Below are 19,658 nucleotides of genomic sequence, written 5' to 3'. Positions count from 1 at the left end.
CCTGAGTGAGTGTCTTAATCTTTACCAGCTGCTGTAACAAAATGCTACAGACTGGGTGCCTTTTAACAACAGAAATTTATTTCTCACAATTCGGGAGTCTGGGGATCTGAGATCAGGTGCCAGCGTGGTTGGATGAAGGCCCTCTTCTGAGTGGCAGACTTCTCATTTTATTCTCATATGGTGGAAGGGGCTAAGGAGCTCTCTGGAGCCTCTATTTTAAGGGCACTGATCTCATTCATGAGGACTCCAACTGCATGAACTGAGCACCTCCCAGAGGCTCCACTTACTAATAGCATCACCTTTGGGGGTTAGGATTTCAGCATATGAATTTGAGGGGGGACATATTTAGACCATAGCAATGACTTAATTGGAAGGATAACTCTAGTTCCTTAACAATATTATCTCATATGTTTAAAGCACTTGGTGGTAATTCCCTAAAGTGAAATAATCCATTGACCTTGATAAGAATAGTTTCTACTTTGAGAATCATTTGTGAGAAGAAAGAAATAATAAAAACAGGGCTGTCATTGGGAATTTAGCCCCTTACAACTGTATGATGTAGCTACCGTAGGTGGAAAAGTAGTGAGAGTCCAATAGTGGAAAAGTTAAAAGAGACTAGAGGGCCCCACAGTAGTCAGGAAAAATTACCTAAAACATTTTGAAGTCAGAAAAACAGGAAGCCTAGGGTACCACTTGGCTCTCAATTTAGCCATCCCTAGCCTGCAATTTAGTTTTCAACTTTACTTTTTGTAGCGCCTTCCCTTAATTAAATTATACTGCCATGTTGAGAAAAGACTTTAAATAAAGCCAGTAAAGTGGCAGGCCTATTTAGGAGTATGCTAAATACATTTTTTGAAGCCCAAATAAAGCAGTGATCATATTTATTTTAATTGAAACATGTACAAAATAATAAAGACAATCTGAGCTGATGTAGGATGATTTTTCAGGATATATTCTTTTTAAATTTATTTTGTATTGCTGTACAGTTGATTCACAACACTGTGTTAGTTTCAGGTGTGCATCAAAGTGATTCAGTTTTGTTTTTTTTTCAGAAACTTTTCCATTATAGACTATTATAAGATATTGAGTATAGTTCCCTGTGCTATATAGTAAATCCTTATTATTTATCTATTTTATATATATTGGTATATATCTGTTAATCCTGTAGTCCTAATTTATCCTTCCTCTCCCCAAATACATTTTTATTCTACTCTTTGACTCTCAGACCAAATCCTAGCAATTGTGAAATTTGAGTCTTTTCTCTTGATTCTGCCTAGGTTCTAAGTAAGGAGAGAGAGAAAAAGAGAATAAATCAGAATCAGAACCTGAATCTACTGGGGTTAAAAAATAATCAGACACTTTGAGTTTCCCTGTGACCACAGCCAATCATGCCTTTAGTTTTGTACCATGGGATGAAACGTGTAGGCTAACAGAATGTATCATTAATCCAAAATCTGGATTGTCCAAGGCGTTGTAAATGGGTTAATTTCCAAGGTACTGATATAGTTGGTGGACCATCCTCACTCTACTGTCATTTCAGTGGTTATGAGAAGAAGGCTGTTTTGTTCACTAGGCAAAAGAACTGATTTCTCATAGGTATTTATTTTCATATTTTAAATTTTGGTGCTCAGTTTATTTCAGTCTAGTGAGGTTGAATTCATGCCCCGTTGCAAAATCCATTCTTGCTAAAGAAACTGCTTGTTTTTTTTGGACGCTGTGGAAAAATTCTTCAAATGAAAGTCAAACTATAGAGTGGAGTGGGATCTTCCCTGAGGAGATGTGGGGTGTATTCCCACAAAATTTTGATCCAGTAAAATAATGTTTAAAAATGAATATTGATCGCATGCCTAGAAAGGAAAGAAAATAAAAAAAGGACAATAGAAACCCTAAAGATTTAATGGGAAGGGCACTTTGATTTGCCTCAGTAAGTGAGGGAAAGGATACATGAGTTTATTATGTGTCTGTGAACCCTTAGGATATAACTAACGTCTCCTTCCTCAACCGTTTTCTGCCACCTGACCCTAGATCTTTACCTCTGCCTTCAATCAGCACTGATTCTGGGGCTTTGGAAAAACTCTAGGAATGGCTTTTAGATTCCAAAGACATGTAACTTTGACTGTGTTAAACTCTTAACTTATTTAATTCTATGGACTGATGCTTATTAACTTTCATTTGGGAACACCCAGAGGTATCTCTATCTTAAAGATTGTTAGAGGATTCTGAATATAAAATTAATCCTAATATATGCTTAATTGGAAAGCTGTAACTCTAAAGCCGTGTGATTGCATCTTAACAAAGCTTGCCACATCTTACACAACTAGCTGGGCTTTGTCTTTGTCCGAGGCCTTCTAGCAAAAGTGTCAGGAAAAGTGTCTGTGTCCTTAGAACACTGATAGTCGCCAAGGAGCCTGTTGGAAGGTTATTGATGTGTTCTGGTAATTCTGCTGTTATTCATGACATCTTGGATCTTTGCCTTTAGGAATGCTTTATGCAGATCTCAGTCCTGGAATTAAGGGGAAGAAAAGCCCAACTATGACCCCTCTCCCCTATCCCTTCCCTGTTGGCCATTTTTCTGTTTTCTTTATGGTTATGTCTTTTCTATAAATGGATTTCATATAAATGGACCCATATACAACTTTTAGGAACACATGATTGAAAATGCACACTTGTAATGAGTTATTGAATTATCATTTCTGAAGGGAAGCAACTAAATATGTCTTTAAATTCCATCCTGTGATATTAATCTTTGTATTGAGGTACTACATACTGACTGTTCACTATCACAAGTAGTCATCATTCTGCGTTTATTTTTCTTTCCATTAGAACTGTGTATTTAATATTTATTGATATCCTTCCTTGTCATCCCCATCTTGGACAGATGAGACTTACCAAGGATCCTTTAGTAGTTTGCAAATTTCAGCTATATATTGGAGGTAGAAGTGGAAACTACACCAATGAATAATTAAATGATGGATTTGGATTACTCTCTAGCACATTAAATTCACATTCCGAAACAGTGATGTGAGACAGGTGAAAAATGATTGTTCTTTGCCAATTTCAAATGTATATTCCTGGTAAAGCTCAAAATGTCCTATTACATATTTTCTAGAGTATCATCTTGATTGAATCATTACTTTAAAGAATTAAAACTCGACACTTTTTTTTACCAGTTCATTTACTAGGTCATCAGAAATTTGCTTTTAGAAATTTTATTTTCAATTGATACAACTGAAATCAGTGTCATTCACTCTTGGTAAATGCAATATCTCAAATAATTTTAATTTTGAAAATCATTAGAAAAATTCAGTCCTTGCTAGGAGTATTGAGAATCTGGTGGGCTACAACAACACTGAGATACACTTATGAAAAATTATTTATTATATCTAAAAGCTGATGAGTCTGTGGTACAACTTTTTCTAAGAAGATTTAGCTTTTCATACAAATTGCTTTTGTATCACTCTGAGTTTAATTAAAATGTAAATTGATGCAATGTCATTTTCATGTTTCCTCTGACATCTCTGTAACATATCAATCACACAGGAAACTTTAAGTGGCTTCATGATTTGTGTATAGTTCAATATGTCTGTCTATATGTTTTATCACTATCTTCGACTACCATAAAACCTTAAAATTATCTTTCTTACTAGGTACTTTATATAAAACTTCATATGCAAATAATGTTCTTCTTTGTCAATGTGAAATCTGAATTTAATTCCATTTCTAATCTTGTGGATATCTTCTTTGGATTGTTGTAAGAGCTCTCAAAATTTCAGTACTTTAAAATTTCACCTAAAATTCTTCAAAGAATTCTAATAAATCCCTGTTAGGCTTAAAAAAAAATAAAGCTCAGGACTGACTGTTTCTGTGAGCAAAAACAGTAATAAGGAGAAATTAAATTTCATATCTCAGTTGGTAAAGAATCCGCCTGCAATGCTGGAGACCCTGGTTCAATTCCTGAGTCAGGAAGATCCCCTGGAGAAGGGACAGGCTACCCACTCCAGTATTCTTGGGCTTCCCTTGTGGCTCAGCTGGTAAAGAATCCACCTGCAATGCGGGAGACCTGGGTTTGATCCCTGGGTTGGGAGGCTACCGACTCCAGTATTCTGGCCTGGAGAATTCCATGGACTGTATAGTCCATGGGGTCACAAAGAGTTGGGCACAACTGATTGATTTTCATTTTGAAGTGACTAAAGGAGTACGATCTTTCACTAGTACAGTTTTGATTACTTTGGTATTAAAATTGAACATTGGATCCAGAGTCTGGAGTTCCTTGCTCCCTCTGGAATCTTTATCCTGGTTATCTATACAGTCTTCTCTGAGAAGTGGTGAGAGTTGTTGGTGATTCAGTGGAAACTTCTGATCCTGTGCAGCCTGCCCTCCATTAGCCCTCCCTATAGTTTTCTGCCTTCACCTACAGTAGTCCTGTGATTAGGAACTTTAAGGAACGGTGATTATGAGAATAATAGCAATAATCGTAATTTCAGTTTTAAAATTCTTCACAAATGACTGTTTAAACTATTTAAGTATTTAAAAATTAATCATTTGGCTCTTCTGAAGATTTTAGACAAATGACTATGGTCCTTTGGAAAGTTGTTTTTAAATACTCTCTTTAATTTGATCCTGACAAACCATGATTAGAATGAGTTGTACTTAAATCATTTCATTCACAGGCATTACTAAAATTTGGTAGCACACATGTTATTTTAAAGGAGGTAATAGAATTCTCTGCATTTAGCAAATTCCCATGTACAAAAGGAAACCGTAATCTTTATTAATTCTCACAACAAACAAATCTGTTAATGTGAATGAATCATATGGAGAACTGCTGTCCAACTGAACATTCTGTGGCGATGGAAATGTTCTGTTTTGTACTATCCAATATGGTTGTAAATAGTCACATGTGGCTACCAACCACTTGAAATGGATTAATGTACCTGAGGAGTGGAATTTTTTATTTCATTTAATTTTAATTAATTGTTCATTAAATAGCCTCAAATGCCTAGAAGCTACTGTTTGGATGGTGCAAGTATAGAAGTTTAGCAAATTAAAACAGAATGGAGGAAATTCTATAGAGAGTGGACATATTTTAGAATTTTCCACTTGTCTTTACTTGTTGCTAGAAATTTTTACCTTTTATCATAAATGTAGAACTTAACCTCGAGGTAAGATGTGAGTCTAATCCATATTTTTTAAGGCCTTTCTTAATTAAATATAAGCCCATTATAATATTGACAGTGGAGTGTTGAGACTAAACAAGCATGGGTTTGGACTCAGCTCAGATTTAGGCCCAGGCTCAGGCTCAGGCTCTGGAATTGAAATAGAACTGGGTTCAACTACTGTCTTTACCACTTAGCAGCTGTTGGTGAGTTCTTTAAGCCCTCTGTGTCCCAATTCCTTTGTCAGCTATAGGAGTGATAATAGTACCTTTCACAAGGGTTGATGTAAGGATTAGAGAAGTTAATATAGGAAAAGTGTTTTGAGCAGTGTTTGACAGTAATCTCAGTGTCGTGGTCCGGGCATGAGTTGGAAAAGAATTTCCGGACACGAGACAGAATGAGAGGGAAATAAAGTTTATTAGAGTGGAAGATGCTGTTAGAACAGTGGGCCAGCTCAAGGGAGAACCGATGTTAAACAGGGTCCTTAGTCCACTTTCATACCCAGGGTACAAGGAGTGGGATAGGGGTCTTGCAGGTCATTTGCTGATTGCGTGAGGCTAGTGTGCTGGGTGGGGGAAGAGGAAGGCAAATACCTTCTCCCTGTGTGGGATAGGAGGAGAAACAAGTTATACTGCTCAGGAGGACCTGAAATCTGTTAATAGTTACAACATGGGAGAGGGAAGGACGATAAGGGTCTGGTTTTTCTGTTCCTGTATTCCAAGACCCCCCTTGGTTTTATCTGCTCTTTGGTCCTTGGGTCACCACACTCAGTAAATATTAGCTGTTGTTATTAATGCATTGTTTATCAAGTTACTCAGTGTGTGTGTTTGTGTGTGTGTATGTGTGCATGTGAAGTTCTCTTCTCCAAAAAGTAAACTGCATCATCTTATATCAGGTCCTATGCTAGGTGTAAGGCTAGATAGGGAGCAAATGAAGAGGGACAAGGTACAGAGATAAATAATACTTGGATTCTACCCCCACCAAATTTACAAACTAATTAGGATGAATTATTTCTCTTTAAAAATAGAAGTCATCACCCACTGACTGCTACCTCCAATTCTAACAATCTATAATTCTACCATCCCTAAGTAAGACTTAAAAAAGCAATACAAAGATGGCAAAAGGACCTTTGACAACTTCTTGCCTGCCAGTTGCAATCAAGACTTGCCCAGAAACCATTTGTAGGATCTACAGCCTTACTGGAAATTCCATATACATCATTGGAAGTCTTACTGAAGCTCTTTAATAACTCTATTATACTAAGCTGGCGATGAATAATTTCATTTTCATGTTATGTAGTATAAGCATAGGGACCACCAGAGAAATCTCTATTAAATATGTTTTTATTCTCAGCATCAAATTAATAACTTGTGCTACTTGTACTTTCTCCTAGTTAGGTGATTATTAATCTTTCAATATCTATAATTATTAAAATTACATCCAGAAGATTTTCTTTTTGCAAACTAGACAAAGCATGGAGAATTTTGAGAGTGGGTCAAAGTGGTCTTCAGACCTGGAGTCTATAAATAGTGATGTCAAATCATACAGGCTGGGCCATTTCTTATTTCTGGGCTAAGCTGCTCTATTTATATCCTTGGAAATGAATGATTATTTGCATAAAAAAATAGCCATCCTTTGGGATAACTTTAAGTTTCTCATTTTCTATGATTATCCCTAGAATGACCAAGGACAAAACCGTTGTAAAAGATAATGTGCTCATTTGATCGTTAACCATGTGGTCCATATAGTCAAAGCTATGGTTTTTCCAGTAGTCATATACTGATGTGAGAGTTGGACCATAAAGAAGGCTGAATGCCAAAGAATTGATGCTTTTAAACTGTGGTGCTAGAGAAGACTCTTGAGAGTCCCTTGGACAGCAAGGAGATCAAATCAGTCAATCCTGAAGGAAATCAACCCTGAATATTCGCTGGAAGGACTGATGCTAAAGCTGAAGCGCCAATACTTTGGCCACCTGATGCAAAGACTCATTTGAAAAGACCCTGACGCTGGGAAAGATTGAAGGCAAAAGGAGAAGAGGACGACAGAGGATGAGATGGCTGGATGGCATCACTGATTCAATGGATATGAGTTTGAGCAAGCTCCCGGAGATAGTGAAGGACAGGGAAGCCTAGTGTGCTGTGGTTCATGGGGTTGCAAAGAGTCAGACACAACTTAGTGACTGAAAACAACAATATTATTATTAATAATGATATATTCTCTTATTTTAGAATAATGTTTATTAATTTAACATAAAGCAAGTATTATTTCATTTAGCCCTCATTACCACCCTGTGAGGTTGGTACTCTTATTATCCAAGTTTTTGACTGTAGAAGCTGAGACACACAAAGGTAAGGAACCTCCCCATGGACAGAGTCAGGATTCAAACCAGGCAGATTGAATCTAGAGCATACATTTTTACTACAATATTGATTATCACATAAAGATTATTTTTTATGATTTTTCTACATTTGTGGGAAGCTGCTATTGTACAAAGTTCTATAGGCCTAGAGCTATAAAAAACTTTTTTATATTTTGCCCTAAGAATGGGGCCTTCATGAAGAAAGTAAAGGCGAGCTGCCTGAAGACAGTACATTTCCAGAAAGATGGGTGAAACAAGAGTAGAATTAGGCATTCCCTAAGAGAGAGAATGTCTTCATAGGTCCACAATATGACATAGAAGCATGTCGATCGCTAGGGAAGAAAATTCTATAATCTCCCTTGGGAACACAGTTCTGTCATGGTTCTCCTATGTTGTAATTGCTGTTCTGTTTAAAACATAAGCAGCCTTTCTCTAGAGATATTTTCTTGAATCTATCTCTGAATTTAATATAGTAATGTTAAAATAATGGGAGTTGTGTACTTTTTTCCCAAATATTAGAACTACATAGTATTAATATTCTCCCAATTATTATAGCTACATAGAACCTTCTCATTTTCCTTCAACCTAATTAAAACCTGGAGTGTAAAAAATAGCTGCTGTAATTAAAGACAAAGGAAACTAAATATGAAAAAAAGTTGCATATGTTTGGGATTTTCCTCTTCTGTTTTCCAGCTTACTTTTGCCCTTTTAACCCACGTTTGTTTTTGGGTTCTTCGTGCTTTCATTTATAATTTCAAATGAATGTGCCTCAATTTCTATGTAAATTGAGCTATCCTTTCCTTATCTCCCCTTTTGTCATTTTTTCACTTAAGAAAGCGTTCTTGTCTTCCTTTTGTCCTTCTTTTCACGTGCCTTGATCTCACATATGTATTGAGCATATTGACATATATCTTTTCTTTCTAGTTTTTCTAGTTACAGGTTTGAATCACTAAGAAGTCTTGAGGATTCACTGTGTGCTGGATAAATGTATTATATATGCATTATCTCATATAGCCATCTAATACATTCTATGAGATGAATTCTGTTGTTATTGCCATTTAAAACGAAATTTGAGGCTTAAAGAGAGAGTGAGGTCAAGCTAATGATTAATATTTGAATCTAGGTCTATCTTCCTCCAGTGCTTTCCCTCTTAACCCTTCACAATATTGTTCTCTATATGATAAAGTACATTAAGAGTTCTGAATTGGTTGATTGGGAGAATATTACTATGAGAATATTAATGCAATGAGGAAACAAAAGTTGATGACTCCTATTTTGTTTTTACCTTTTCTACTAGTAAAAATCATATCAAGCTGGAAAAAGCAGAATAATCTAGGTAAGAGAACTGAAACTTAAGACAGATAAAGAGACAAAGGCATACTTAATTAAATCTTGATGATTTCCAAGTTCTAAGGTCAGATGGCTTACATACTAATGCACTAAAACTCTTGCATTTTAGAAAAAAAAAAAAAAACTCTTGCATTTAGGATCACAAAGACAACCTTCCATAAGGAATTATCATTAGAAATTGTGAGCAAGATATTCAAGGACAAGTAGAATATAGAGGGACTTCTCTGGTGGCTTCCATTGCAGAGGGCATGGGTTCAAGCCCTCGTCAGGGAACTAGGAACCCAGAAGTTGCGTGGCTCGGCCAATAAATAAGCAGAAAACATTTTTAAAAAGCAAAGATTTGGATTGAAAACTTCTGAATAAGCAATTCTTGCTAAGACTAGAAATTTAGGAAAACATAGAAAAAATTTAAAAAACAGCAGTGAAAGCCACTGTTAATCTTTTAAACCTGCTTTCCTACTTTCTTGAAATGCTTATATAATTATTTTTATATTCGTTAGTATTAAATATTTAAGGGCATATGTATCTATATCTTATTTTTAAGATAAGTGGATTTATTTTGTTATTAATTTTCTTCTTCATACGGAAAGTCAGATTTAAGTCAGAAAATGTTGATTCTATTCTGGAATAGTAACACTTAGTATATATTATTTATCATAGATTTATGGAGGTTGTAGAGAAATCTTTCCTTTGGTCAAGAAATTTGTATAGCCTTTGATTTTAGGTGTATTTTAGGTGTATTTGCTGGTTTTTAAATTAAGATTATAGTTTGTAACTATGTAAAAAGCATCTTTTAAAAAATTTATGATTCATTTATTTATTTATTCATTTTTGCCAGTACTGAGTCTTCGTTGCTGCTTGGGTTCTTCTCTAGTTGTGACGAGCCAGGGCTACTCTCCAGCTGTGGTGCGCAGACTTTTCGCTGTGGCAGCTTCTCTTGTTGCAGAGCACGAGTTGGAGGGCTTCAGTAGTTGCTCCCAGGTTCTAGAGCACAGGGTCAGGAGTTGTGGCATGCGGGCTTAGTTGCTCTGTGGCCTGTGGGATCTTCCTGGACCAGGGATCGAACCTCTGTCACCTGCACTGGCAGGCGGATTATTACTGAACCATCAGGGAAGCCCTATAATGAAGCATGTTTATTCATTTTAAAACTTACATTATAAGCTTATTTTAACTTGAATCCTGGTTGTGTTTATAGGTGAAGGTGAAAGTGAAAGTTGCTCAGTTGTGTCTGACTCTTTGCGACCCTATGGACTAGGCAGTCCCTGAAATCCTCCAGGCCAGAATACTGGAGTGGGTAGCCTTTCCCTTCTCCAGGGGATCTTCCTAACCCAGGGAATTGAACTCAGGTCTCCCGCATTGCAGGTGGATTCTTTACCAGCTGAGCCACAAGGGAAGCCCAAGAATACTGGAGTGGGTAGCCTATCCCTTCTCCAGTGGATCTTTCAACCCAGAAATTGAACCAAGGTCTCCTGCATTGCAGGCAGATTCTTTACCACTGAGCTATCAGGGAAGGCCATATTCATTAAGTAATCTGTCAACATGGAGGTTGCCTTTTTGTAATTTTTATTTTTTGCTGGCTCCAGCATTGTTTAATATTATTAAACATTCATGATTTTTACCAAAAATATAGGTATATGATACTGAATCAATATTTTTGAATGCATGATTATTGGATGAAATGTTATAAAGAAGATGGGACAAGGTAGGTCAGTGGATTTGGTCAATGTGAGGTTATTATTGTCCTTTCAAATAGGGATTTCAGTAGACGGCTCACAGTTAAGAGAGCAAGTTAGGGGTGAAGCCACAATTGTAGGTCACTCTTCTGATCTGATTTTTAGATAATCATATACTTAAAATTTTGCAGTTCCATTAGAAAAAGCAATCTAATTTTTTTTAAGTTCAAAACACGATCTCCATGATAAACAACTGTCCCAGAAAGATTTTTTTTTTAATTATTACTATGAGCAAGTAACTTAATCCCAATTTTTTAAATGGGAATGATTGCCTTAATAGCATAAACTTCACTTATGCTCTAAATACAGCTATGTGAAGTAACCATTTTTGAAAAGTAACCAGAAAGTTGGGATAGCAGTATTGTGTTCATTTTAAGGTAAAACAATGCCAACTGAAGAGAAGACAGCTTGGGAAGAGCTCAATCAAAAAATCTTAGCAATCATGCCTACTTTCAAATTTTATTCGATTTTAGTCAATTCATTGAATTCAGTTGAATTTTATTCATTTGTGGGAGAAATTTTCCAAAATCTTTGATTTGCTCATATTTATGCTATAAAGCTCAAAATTGGATCTATTATAAAATTATCCTCTTTAGCAACATGGAGACAATTGTATCATATAATAAAAACACAAGAACTCAAGGACCATTTGGCCACCTGACCTCTTCCTTTCCTCTTTTTCTTGGTGCCAAATTCATCTTGGCATGAAGTCAAGGTAATTTCCAGAAACTGGCAGTGCCCTGGCAAATGCACAGCTGCCCCTTTTACCAACCCTTGCCTACTAATTTTTACACAAACCACTTCGTCCTTTTGAGGCTGAGAAGCCTACAGGGCAAGGAAGTGTGCCTGAAGTGCAGAGGGAGGCGCTGCCTTGTACTCCTGCAGATTCAGGAGCCCTTGTATAAGGGCAGAGGCAGCACCACCTCCCCCTACAGCCTTGTCCATAGATCTTTGTACTGATAAGGGCACAGGCTGACCTTGCCCTCTGGCACCTCTGCTCTTCCTTATCTTTTTCCATTTGACTCTCAGTGTTTAAAATTCTTGCCTCGTTTTGCGTCTATCCCCTTCTAATAAATTCTAGCTTCGATTTCTCATGAACTAAAAGATCCAGTCAGTTCCCAAGAGAGTACGCGAGCCCAGACTGGACAGAGAGAGGAACTGAGAGGACAAAGAGAGAGGAAGAGATGGTGGAGCGGCGTCTGCTCCCCTAGGTCCCACTTACCAGCTCCTTCACTGTGCAGTGGCAGTGTGTGGGTGTGCGTACAAACACAGGTAAAATTTAGATAGTGTATCCTCCTACACTCTTACATGTAGAGTCAGCTCTGATCGCATTTGAATATAGTCATGGTGATGATTTCTTTCCTTTTGTTCTGTGCTCCTCCGTTTCTCTGCCTTTGTTGGTTGCGATTGGACTCGGTTTCTTGGTGAGCAGAGGAAAGCCTCTCTGACTGCACATCTTTATACACATCTTGAGGTTTCCATCACCTCTGCCTGCTCCCAGAGCAGCTGGATCACCAAAAGCTGGGTGCCCTTCACTGCTGTGTCGACACATGCAGGGTCACCCCTCTAAATGGATGTTTGTGCTTTTTCAGATGTAGCTTTAGTGCATCTAGAATAACATTGCGTTATCATCTGTTTTGTCATCAGTGATCAGGCTATCGTGACTACTTGTTTCTCTTTGTCTGAATAAATAACCAGACTAGGGGAAGACCAGAGGATAAGGAAAGAGGACTCATTCTAGCTCTGCCACTAATTAGTTGTATTGAGCAAGTCAGCAGTCTCTCTGGGATTTTATTTCGTATGTGAGACAGGTAGGTTGGACTATATTCCTTGAAGGTCATGTTATTCTTGATCTCCTAAATATCAAACTGAATGTGATGACCATGGTAAAGTTCTCTTCTTTAGACTCATTCCTAGTGCCTATGTGAGCAGGTCCACTTCACGTGCACTACTGACTTCTTAGAAATCAGCAGAGATGGGAGTTCTCTGGTGGTCTAGTGGTTGGGATTTGACACTTCCAGTGCTGTGGCCCAGGTTCGGTCCTGGTTAGAGAATTGAGATCCCACAAGGTGCAAGGTGTGGCCAAAAAAAAAAAAAAGAAGAAATGAGAAGAGGTTACAATTCAAAACAAACTCATGTCTTTCTAACTTTTTGTATATGAACTGATTTCAGTGTGATGTCATCAAGGAGAAGAAACTCAGAATAGAAGTGGACAAAATGGAAATTTACCAGGAGTTAATATAAAATCCTGCAGTTGAGTTCGATTCAGAACACTTTGCACAAATAGGTGTTTGGCTGAAATTCACATATACATTTGGGTATTTGCATTATCAACTGATGTGAGCCAACACCATAATGTATGCCCTGTGCTGTAAAGGATAACCACGAATCCCAATGGCAAAGACGGATTGGAAGCAACTGCTCAGACAGTGGCCAGGTCAGATAGCATGAAGTCAGAGATCCTGAAAGATATTAAGCAGAGCAAGATCAGAGAGGCCAAAGGCAAAGGACAGCTTAAGGTCATGGCAGAAGATCAGCAAGAAAGCAAAATGAAGGCATCAGTAATGTCAAAGCCTAGAGATGAACACAAAAGGAAGGAAATGGGGAGGATGGGGCTGGGGGTCAACTCAGCAAACAGCTGTTTCTATAATGAAGGGCTCCAGCTTTTCTTTTTCTCTGTTTCTTTTCCCCAACCTTATATTCCCAGCTAGCTTCCCAGCCCTTAAATTTCTCCACATCCTGGAATTTGTCTCACTTAACCCAAGGCAATGGCACCCCACTCCAGTACTCTTGCCTGGAAAATCCCATGGATGGAGGAGCCTGGTGGGCTGCAGTCCATGGGGTCGCACAGAGTCGGACAAGACTGAGCGACTTCACTTTCACTTTTCACTTTCATGCATTGGAGAAGGAAATGGCAACCCACTCCAGTGTTCTTGCCTGGAGAATCCCAGGGACGGGGGAGCCTGGTGGGCTGCCATCTATGGGGTCGGACACGACTGAAGCGACTTAGCAGCAGTAGCAGCAGCAACCTAACTTTGTCCTGTTAAAGTTCTCTCTCTGATTTCTTTAAAGGGAAGAATTATCTGTATTGTTTCATCAGCTTTCAGAGCCTGTATGTGAAGGAGTTACTTTTATTTCACACTGCTGTCCAACATCAGCTGGCTTTTTCATTATTTCTGGCTGACCAGATCTCCCACACATGCCCTGGTCACTTTTTCTCTGCCCATGCTCACACTCTTATTCTTTCTTAACTTCCTTTCCTCTGTCAGTGTCAAACATATCTTCCTTACCTTCCCATGTCCCCATTCTTATTCCCTGTAGACCAGAATGTGGCATGAATGTCATGGAGGTGAAAGTAGGCAGGAGGTTAATTCCCTTGATGTAATTATTAACTCCTTAAGTAGCATTAGTCGCTTAGCTGTGTCCAACTTTTTGTGATTCCATGAGCTGTATACAGCCCACCAGGCTCCTCTACCCATGGAATTCTCCAGGCAAGAATGCTGGAGTCGGTAGCCATTCCCTTCTCCAGGGGATCTTCCTGACACAGGGATCAAACCCAGGTCTCCTGCATTGCAAGCAGATTCTTTACCACCTGAGCCACCAGGAAAGCCATCTTACCAGGTGGTGCTAGTGGTAAAGAACCTGCCTGCCAGTGCAGGGGGCTTAAGAGATGTGGGTTTGATCCCTGGGTCAGAAGATCCCTTGCAGGAGGGCATGGCAACCCACTCCAGCGTTCTTGCCTGGAGACTCCCATGGACAGAGGAGCCTTGGAGTCTACAGTCCATGGGGTCGCAAAGAGTCAGATATGACTGAAGCGACTTAGCACACATGCATGACTCAGTAGGATTTAAGTTAACTGTGTTGGGGCTTCCCTAGTGGCTCAGATGCTAAAATATTTGCCTGCAATGCAGGAGACCCAGATTCAATCCTTGGGTAGGGAAGGGAATGGCAACCCACTTCAGTATTCTTGCCTGGAGAATTCCATGGACAGAAGAGCCTGGTGGGCTACAGTCCATGTAGCCTGTAGACAGGCTCTTCTGTCCGTGAGGTCACAAAGAGTCAGACATGACTGAGCGACTAATGCTTTGAACTTTTGAACTTAAGTAGTGTATGAGCTTTGAAAGAAAAAAACTATGTCTTACAGAGACCACATGGTACAGTAGAGAGTTTGGGATTAGGTCCTGGCTCTGTGACCTTTAGCATATACCTCTCTCTAGGCCTCAGTGTTCTTCTGGGAAAGACAGGAATGACAATTCCGTGCTCTGGCTTTCTTACACAGGCAATCAAGTGTTTAGGTCAAGGTCACAGGAAACAGCATTTTTTAACCTGTAAAGTACTCTAACAGAATGAAGGGTTATCATAACAGGTGCCTTGTTATAAAGAATTCAAGGAAATTTGAGAATCTGAATTCTTAGTTAGGTTGTAATTCTTGCTCCACCACTTTCTCAGTATGTAGCCTTAGAAGTTCCTTACTTCTCTAAAATGAAAATGACACTACCACAAAGATAATGTTGCATTTAGTAACTGCAGGCAGGTTGTTAAGCTATTGTTACGAGCCTTAAACCTGACTTGGTGGGAGTATTTATACCAGGGAAATTAGCAAATACTACTTACTGGATTACTGGTTTTTTATTCTGGAGAGTAGATGGGTCAGACAACAAACATTTACTTCTGACAGTTTTTGGGGGGCTGAGACAACCAAGATTGAGGCACTTGCACATTCAGTAGTCTGGTGAGGGCCTGCTTCCTGCTTCATAGACAGCCGTCCTCTCACTATGTTCTCACGTGGCAGCAGAAGCAAAGGAGTTCTCTAGGGTCTTTTTCATAAGGCAGTAACCCCATTCATGAAGGCTCCACTGTCAAGACCTAATCACCTCCCAAAGGCCCCCCTGCCAAGTAACGTCAGAAATGATTTTCACCATGTAAGTGGAGTGAGGGGAACACAGACATTCACTCTATAGAAGTGTATTGATACAGAATGCTTAGAATATCTTGAAAAACACAACATAAATCCCTCCCAAATCTAACCACCTAGAATTAACAGCTATTAATTCTTTGGATGTGTCCTTCTAGTCTTTTTTTCTTATACATGTGTTTGTGTATCTTTTTAAATAATAAAAATTTTAAATGGCTTATGTTGTATATATTGTTCTAACCTATTTTTTGTATTAATACGTCATGAACATTTTCTCATGTTAGTAAGTACTCTTCTACAACATGATTTTTTAACTGCTGCACAGTATTCCATTACGTGGATCAACACCACTGTTTAACCCATCCCCATTGCTTCAGCATTTTTATTGTTATAATCAGAAGTGTAGTAGTGTAACTGACTAAAGACAGGGTGATCTCACGTCCTCTTCCTGTTTTCCCCAGGTTCTGAAGCCCCCTCTTACGTCGGAACTCTTCTGTAACGATCCTCTGAGTGTCACCTCAGGACCTCAGGCACACTCATGGCACGATGGCCAACCCTCAGGAGCACCTGAGCTGCTCCTCTTCTCCACATTTACCTTTGAGTGAAAACAAAGCCTTCAATGGACTACAGGATGACCTCGCACCTATGGGGAGCCACGCTTCCCTCAAGCTTCTTAAGGACCAGCAGGAAAAGGGCATGGTGCAAACTGAGCTAGCTGAGGGCACGAACAGCCCCATCACCACAACAGTGTCGACAAGCATAAGTGAGGATTCCAGGGACCAGTTTGAGAACAGCGTTCTGCAGCTAAGGGAACAAGATGAATCGGAGATGACCATGTCTCATGGGAACAGCAGCACTGTGGGCGGAGAGGGCACAAGCGGAACTGAAGACATCAAGATTCAGTTCAGCAGGTCAGGCAGTGGCAGTGGTGGGTTTCTTGAAGGACTATTTGGATGCTTAAGGCCTGTATGGAATATCATTGGGAAGGCATATTCCACTGATTACAAATTGCAGCAGCAAGGTAAGCAAGATACTTCCTGTGTAAACATGCCACCAGCATTAACTGGGTAACCTTTGATAAACTAAAGACCTAGGGGCAGAAGAATACACTAGGTCAGTCTCCTATAGGCCTTCCGAATGGAGCAGAGTGACATAGCGTCGGTCTTTTTCGGTTGAAGCCCATCCTTTGTGGTTATCCAGTGATGTCCGGAGTAGAGTGTATAGAAGACAATCCATGACATTGTGAGGAAGAAAATGTTAGAGCTCCTGTTCCTTTTAACTCAGCGTTTTAAGTTTCTGTTCTCATGCATGTTTTCACATGTATATTTAGTATTTTAATAAAGTTGTACAGATATATAATTTGTAAATAAATCACATAGTAGGTGCATATTCCAAATTTTTTATTAACAGTGTTTTACAGTCAAAAAGTTTGATGGTCACGGGACTAATTCAAAACCAGACAGAAGTGGCATGGTACTGCCTCCAAAGATTACAAGACTGCCTTAGTTAATAGCAAAAAGGAATATTTTAAATTTTATAGTCAAGCTCAGAAAACTCATGTTTTGAGAAAAGAACAAAATATCTAACCATCCTTGAGAAACATTATTATTTCTAGATCCTGCAGCTTTTTAAAAAGTAAAATTTTAACTCCCATCATTGTATAACATGTATATTCATATATTCCAATTCAAGCCTTACTCTTTTTGAAGTAAAGAGAACACATGGCCCTAGTGTTCTTTATAACTTTATTTATATTCTTAAAACAGTTTTTCCTGAGAATAAAAGTAAGATATATAGAGAAAATTTTGAACCTGCAAGTAAGTTCCCCCAAAAAAGTTAAAAGAATCTATGCTTCCCCAATCTGAAAATAACCAATGTTAGTGTTTTGGTACATATATTATGTTAGCCTATATATCTGTGCATATGTATGCTTTAAAAAAGTCATACTGTTCTGTAACTCCTTTTTATTTCATATTGTGAACCCTTCCCATACCATGAAATATACTTTTCAGCATCATTTTTAGTAGCTGCATAATATTAAATTGTGTGAAGATGTACAATTTAGTACTTATAATTAAGTAATCCTCTGTTTTTTCCCCTTTGGATGAGAACTCAGGGTTTACTCTTTTAACAACATTCAAATATAACATAAGCATTGTTAATTATATTTATCAAGTTGAACATTACATACCCTTGATCTTATTTTTTTTTTTTAATTTACCCTTGATCTTGTAACTGGAAGTTTGAACCTTTTGACTGCCTTCATCCAGTTCCCCCTCTCCCACTCTCCACCTTTGGTAACCACAAAACTAATCTCTCTTTCTGTGAGTTTGTTTCTTTTTGAAGTATAACTGACCTACAGCACTATATTAGTTCCTGGTACACATCATGGTGATTTGACAGATGGCAACCCACTTCAGTATTCTTGCCTGGAAAATTCCACGTACAGAGGCATCTGGCTAGCTATAGTCCATGGGGCCCCAAGAGTCAGACATAACTGAGCACACGTGCACTGTGTGTTTCAGAATGATCACCATGACAAGTCAGGCTACTGTCTGCCACCACACAGAGATATTGTATAATTATTGGCTGTGTTCCCCACACTGTACATTTCACACCTGTGACTCATTTATTTTGCCCTAAAAGTTTGTACCTCTTAATCTCCCTCACCTATCGCTCCCCTCCCCTTCTTCCTTCCCTGTGACAACCACCTGTTTGTTCTCTGTATCCATGACTCTGTTTCTATTTTGCTGTGTTTGTTCATTTGTTTCGCTTTTTAGATTACGCATTTAAGTGAAATCATATAGTATTTGTCTTTCTCCATCTGACTTATTTCACTTGACATAGGGCCCTGTAGGTCTATCCAGGTTGTCACAAATGGCAAGATTTCATTCTTCTTTATGGCTGAGTAATATTTGCTTACTCCTTGGAAGGAAAGTTATGACCAACCTAGATAGCATATTGAAAAGCAGAGACATTACTTTGCCAACAAACGTCCGTCTAGTCAAGGCGATGGTTTTTCCAGTGGTCATGTATGGATGCGAGAGTTGGACTGTGAAGAAAGCTGAGTGCTGAAGAATTGATGCTTTTGAATTGTAGTGTTGGAGAAGACTCTTGAGAGTCCCTTGGACTGCAAGGAGATCCAACCAGTCCATTCTGAAGGAGATCAGCCCTGGGATTTCTTTGGAAGGAATGATGCTAACGCTGAAACTCCAGTACTTCGGCCACCTCATGCGAAGAGTTGACTCATTGGAAAAGACTGATGCTGGGAGGGATTGGGGACAGGAGGAAAAGGGGACAACAGAGGATGAGATGGCTGGATGGCATCACTGACTCGATGGACATGAGTCTGAGTGAACTCCAGGAGATGGTGATGGACAGGGAGGCCTGGCATGCTGCGATTCTTGGGGTCGCAAAGAGTTGGACACGACTGAGCAACTGAACTGAACTGAACTAAATATTCTGTTATGTGTGTGTGTATGTTTACATATATATATATATACACACCACATCTTTTTTTATCTGTTCATCTACTCATGACACTTTGATTGCTTCCAAATCTTGGATATTGTAAATAATGTTGCAATTAATGTAAGGGTGCATGTATCTTTTCTAAAGAGTGGGGTATTTGAGGGATTTGTTTTTTAATTTTTAATGCAATTTTTAAAGGATGCTTTCCATTTACAGTTATTGCAGAATATTGGTCATATTCACCATATTGTAAATTACGTCCTTGAGCCTATCTTTTACCCAGAAGTTTGTACCTCCTATTCTTGCACCCCTATAGTGCCCCTCCCACTCTCTCCACTGGTAGCCCCTGGTTTGTTCACTATATCTGTGAGTCTGCTTCTTTTTAGTTATATTCATTTGTTTTTTTGTATTTTTTGAAGTCCAAAATATATATGATACCATATAGTATTTGTCTTACCCTATCTGACATATTTCACTTTAGCATAACATCCTCCATGTCCATCCATATTGCTGCATATGGCATAATTTTGTTCTTTTTATGGCTGAGTAGTATTCCATTGTGTCATATATGTATGTGTGTGTGTGTATGTATATATATGTCAAGTTGTATGGACTATTTGTATATGATGGATGTTAATATTTGCAAGTATTTTCTCCCATTCAGTAGGTTGTCT

At 38.6% G+C, this 19,658-nt stretch overlaps 1 protein-coding gene across 1 annotated transcript in view; it reads left to right on the top strand.

Annotated features, from left to right (window-relative positions):
* Positions 1-16,059: 16,059 nt before the first annotated feature.
* Positions 16,060-19,658, top strand: part of MAP3K13 (mitogen-activated protein kinase kinase kinase 13) — a 43,479-nt gene continuing 39,880 nt past the window's right edge. The window contains exon 1 of the mRNA XM_052642940.1: positions 16,060-16,534. Coding sequence (XP_052498900.1) covers positions 16,060-16,534 — 475 coding nt within the window. The remainder of the gene's footprint in view (positions 16,535-19,658) is intronic.

The sequence above is a fragment of the Budorcas taxicolor genome, chromosome 1 (assembly GCF_023091745.1).
Source record: "Budorcas taxicolor isolate Tak-1 chromosome 1, Takin1.1, whole genome shotgun sequence".
Lineage (NCBI taxonomy): Eukaryota > Metazoa > Chordata > Mammalia > Artiodactyla > Bovidae > Budorcas > Budorcas taxicolor.
The sequence above is the reverse complement of the archived record's forward strand: the minus strand, read 5'-3'. Positions and strand labels throughout refer to the sequence as shown.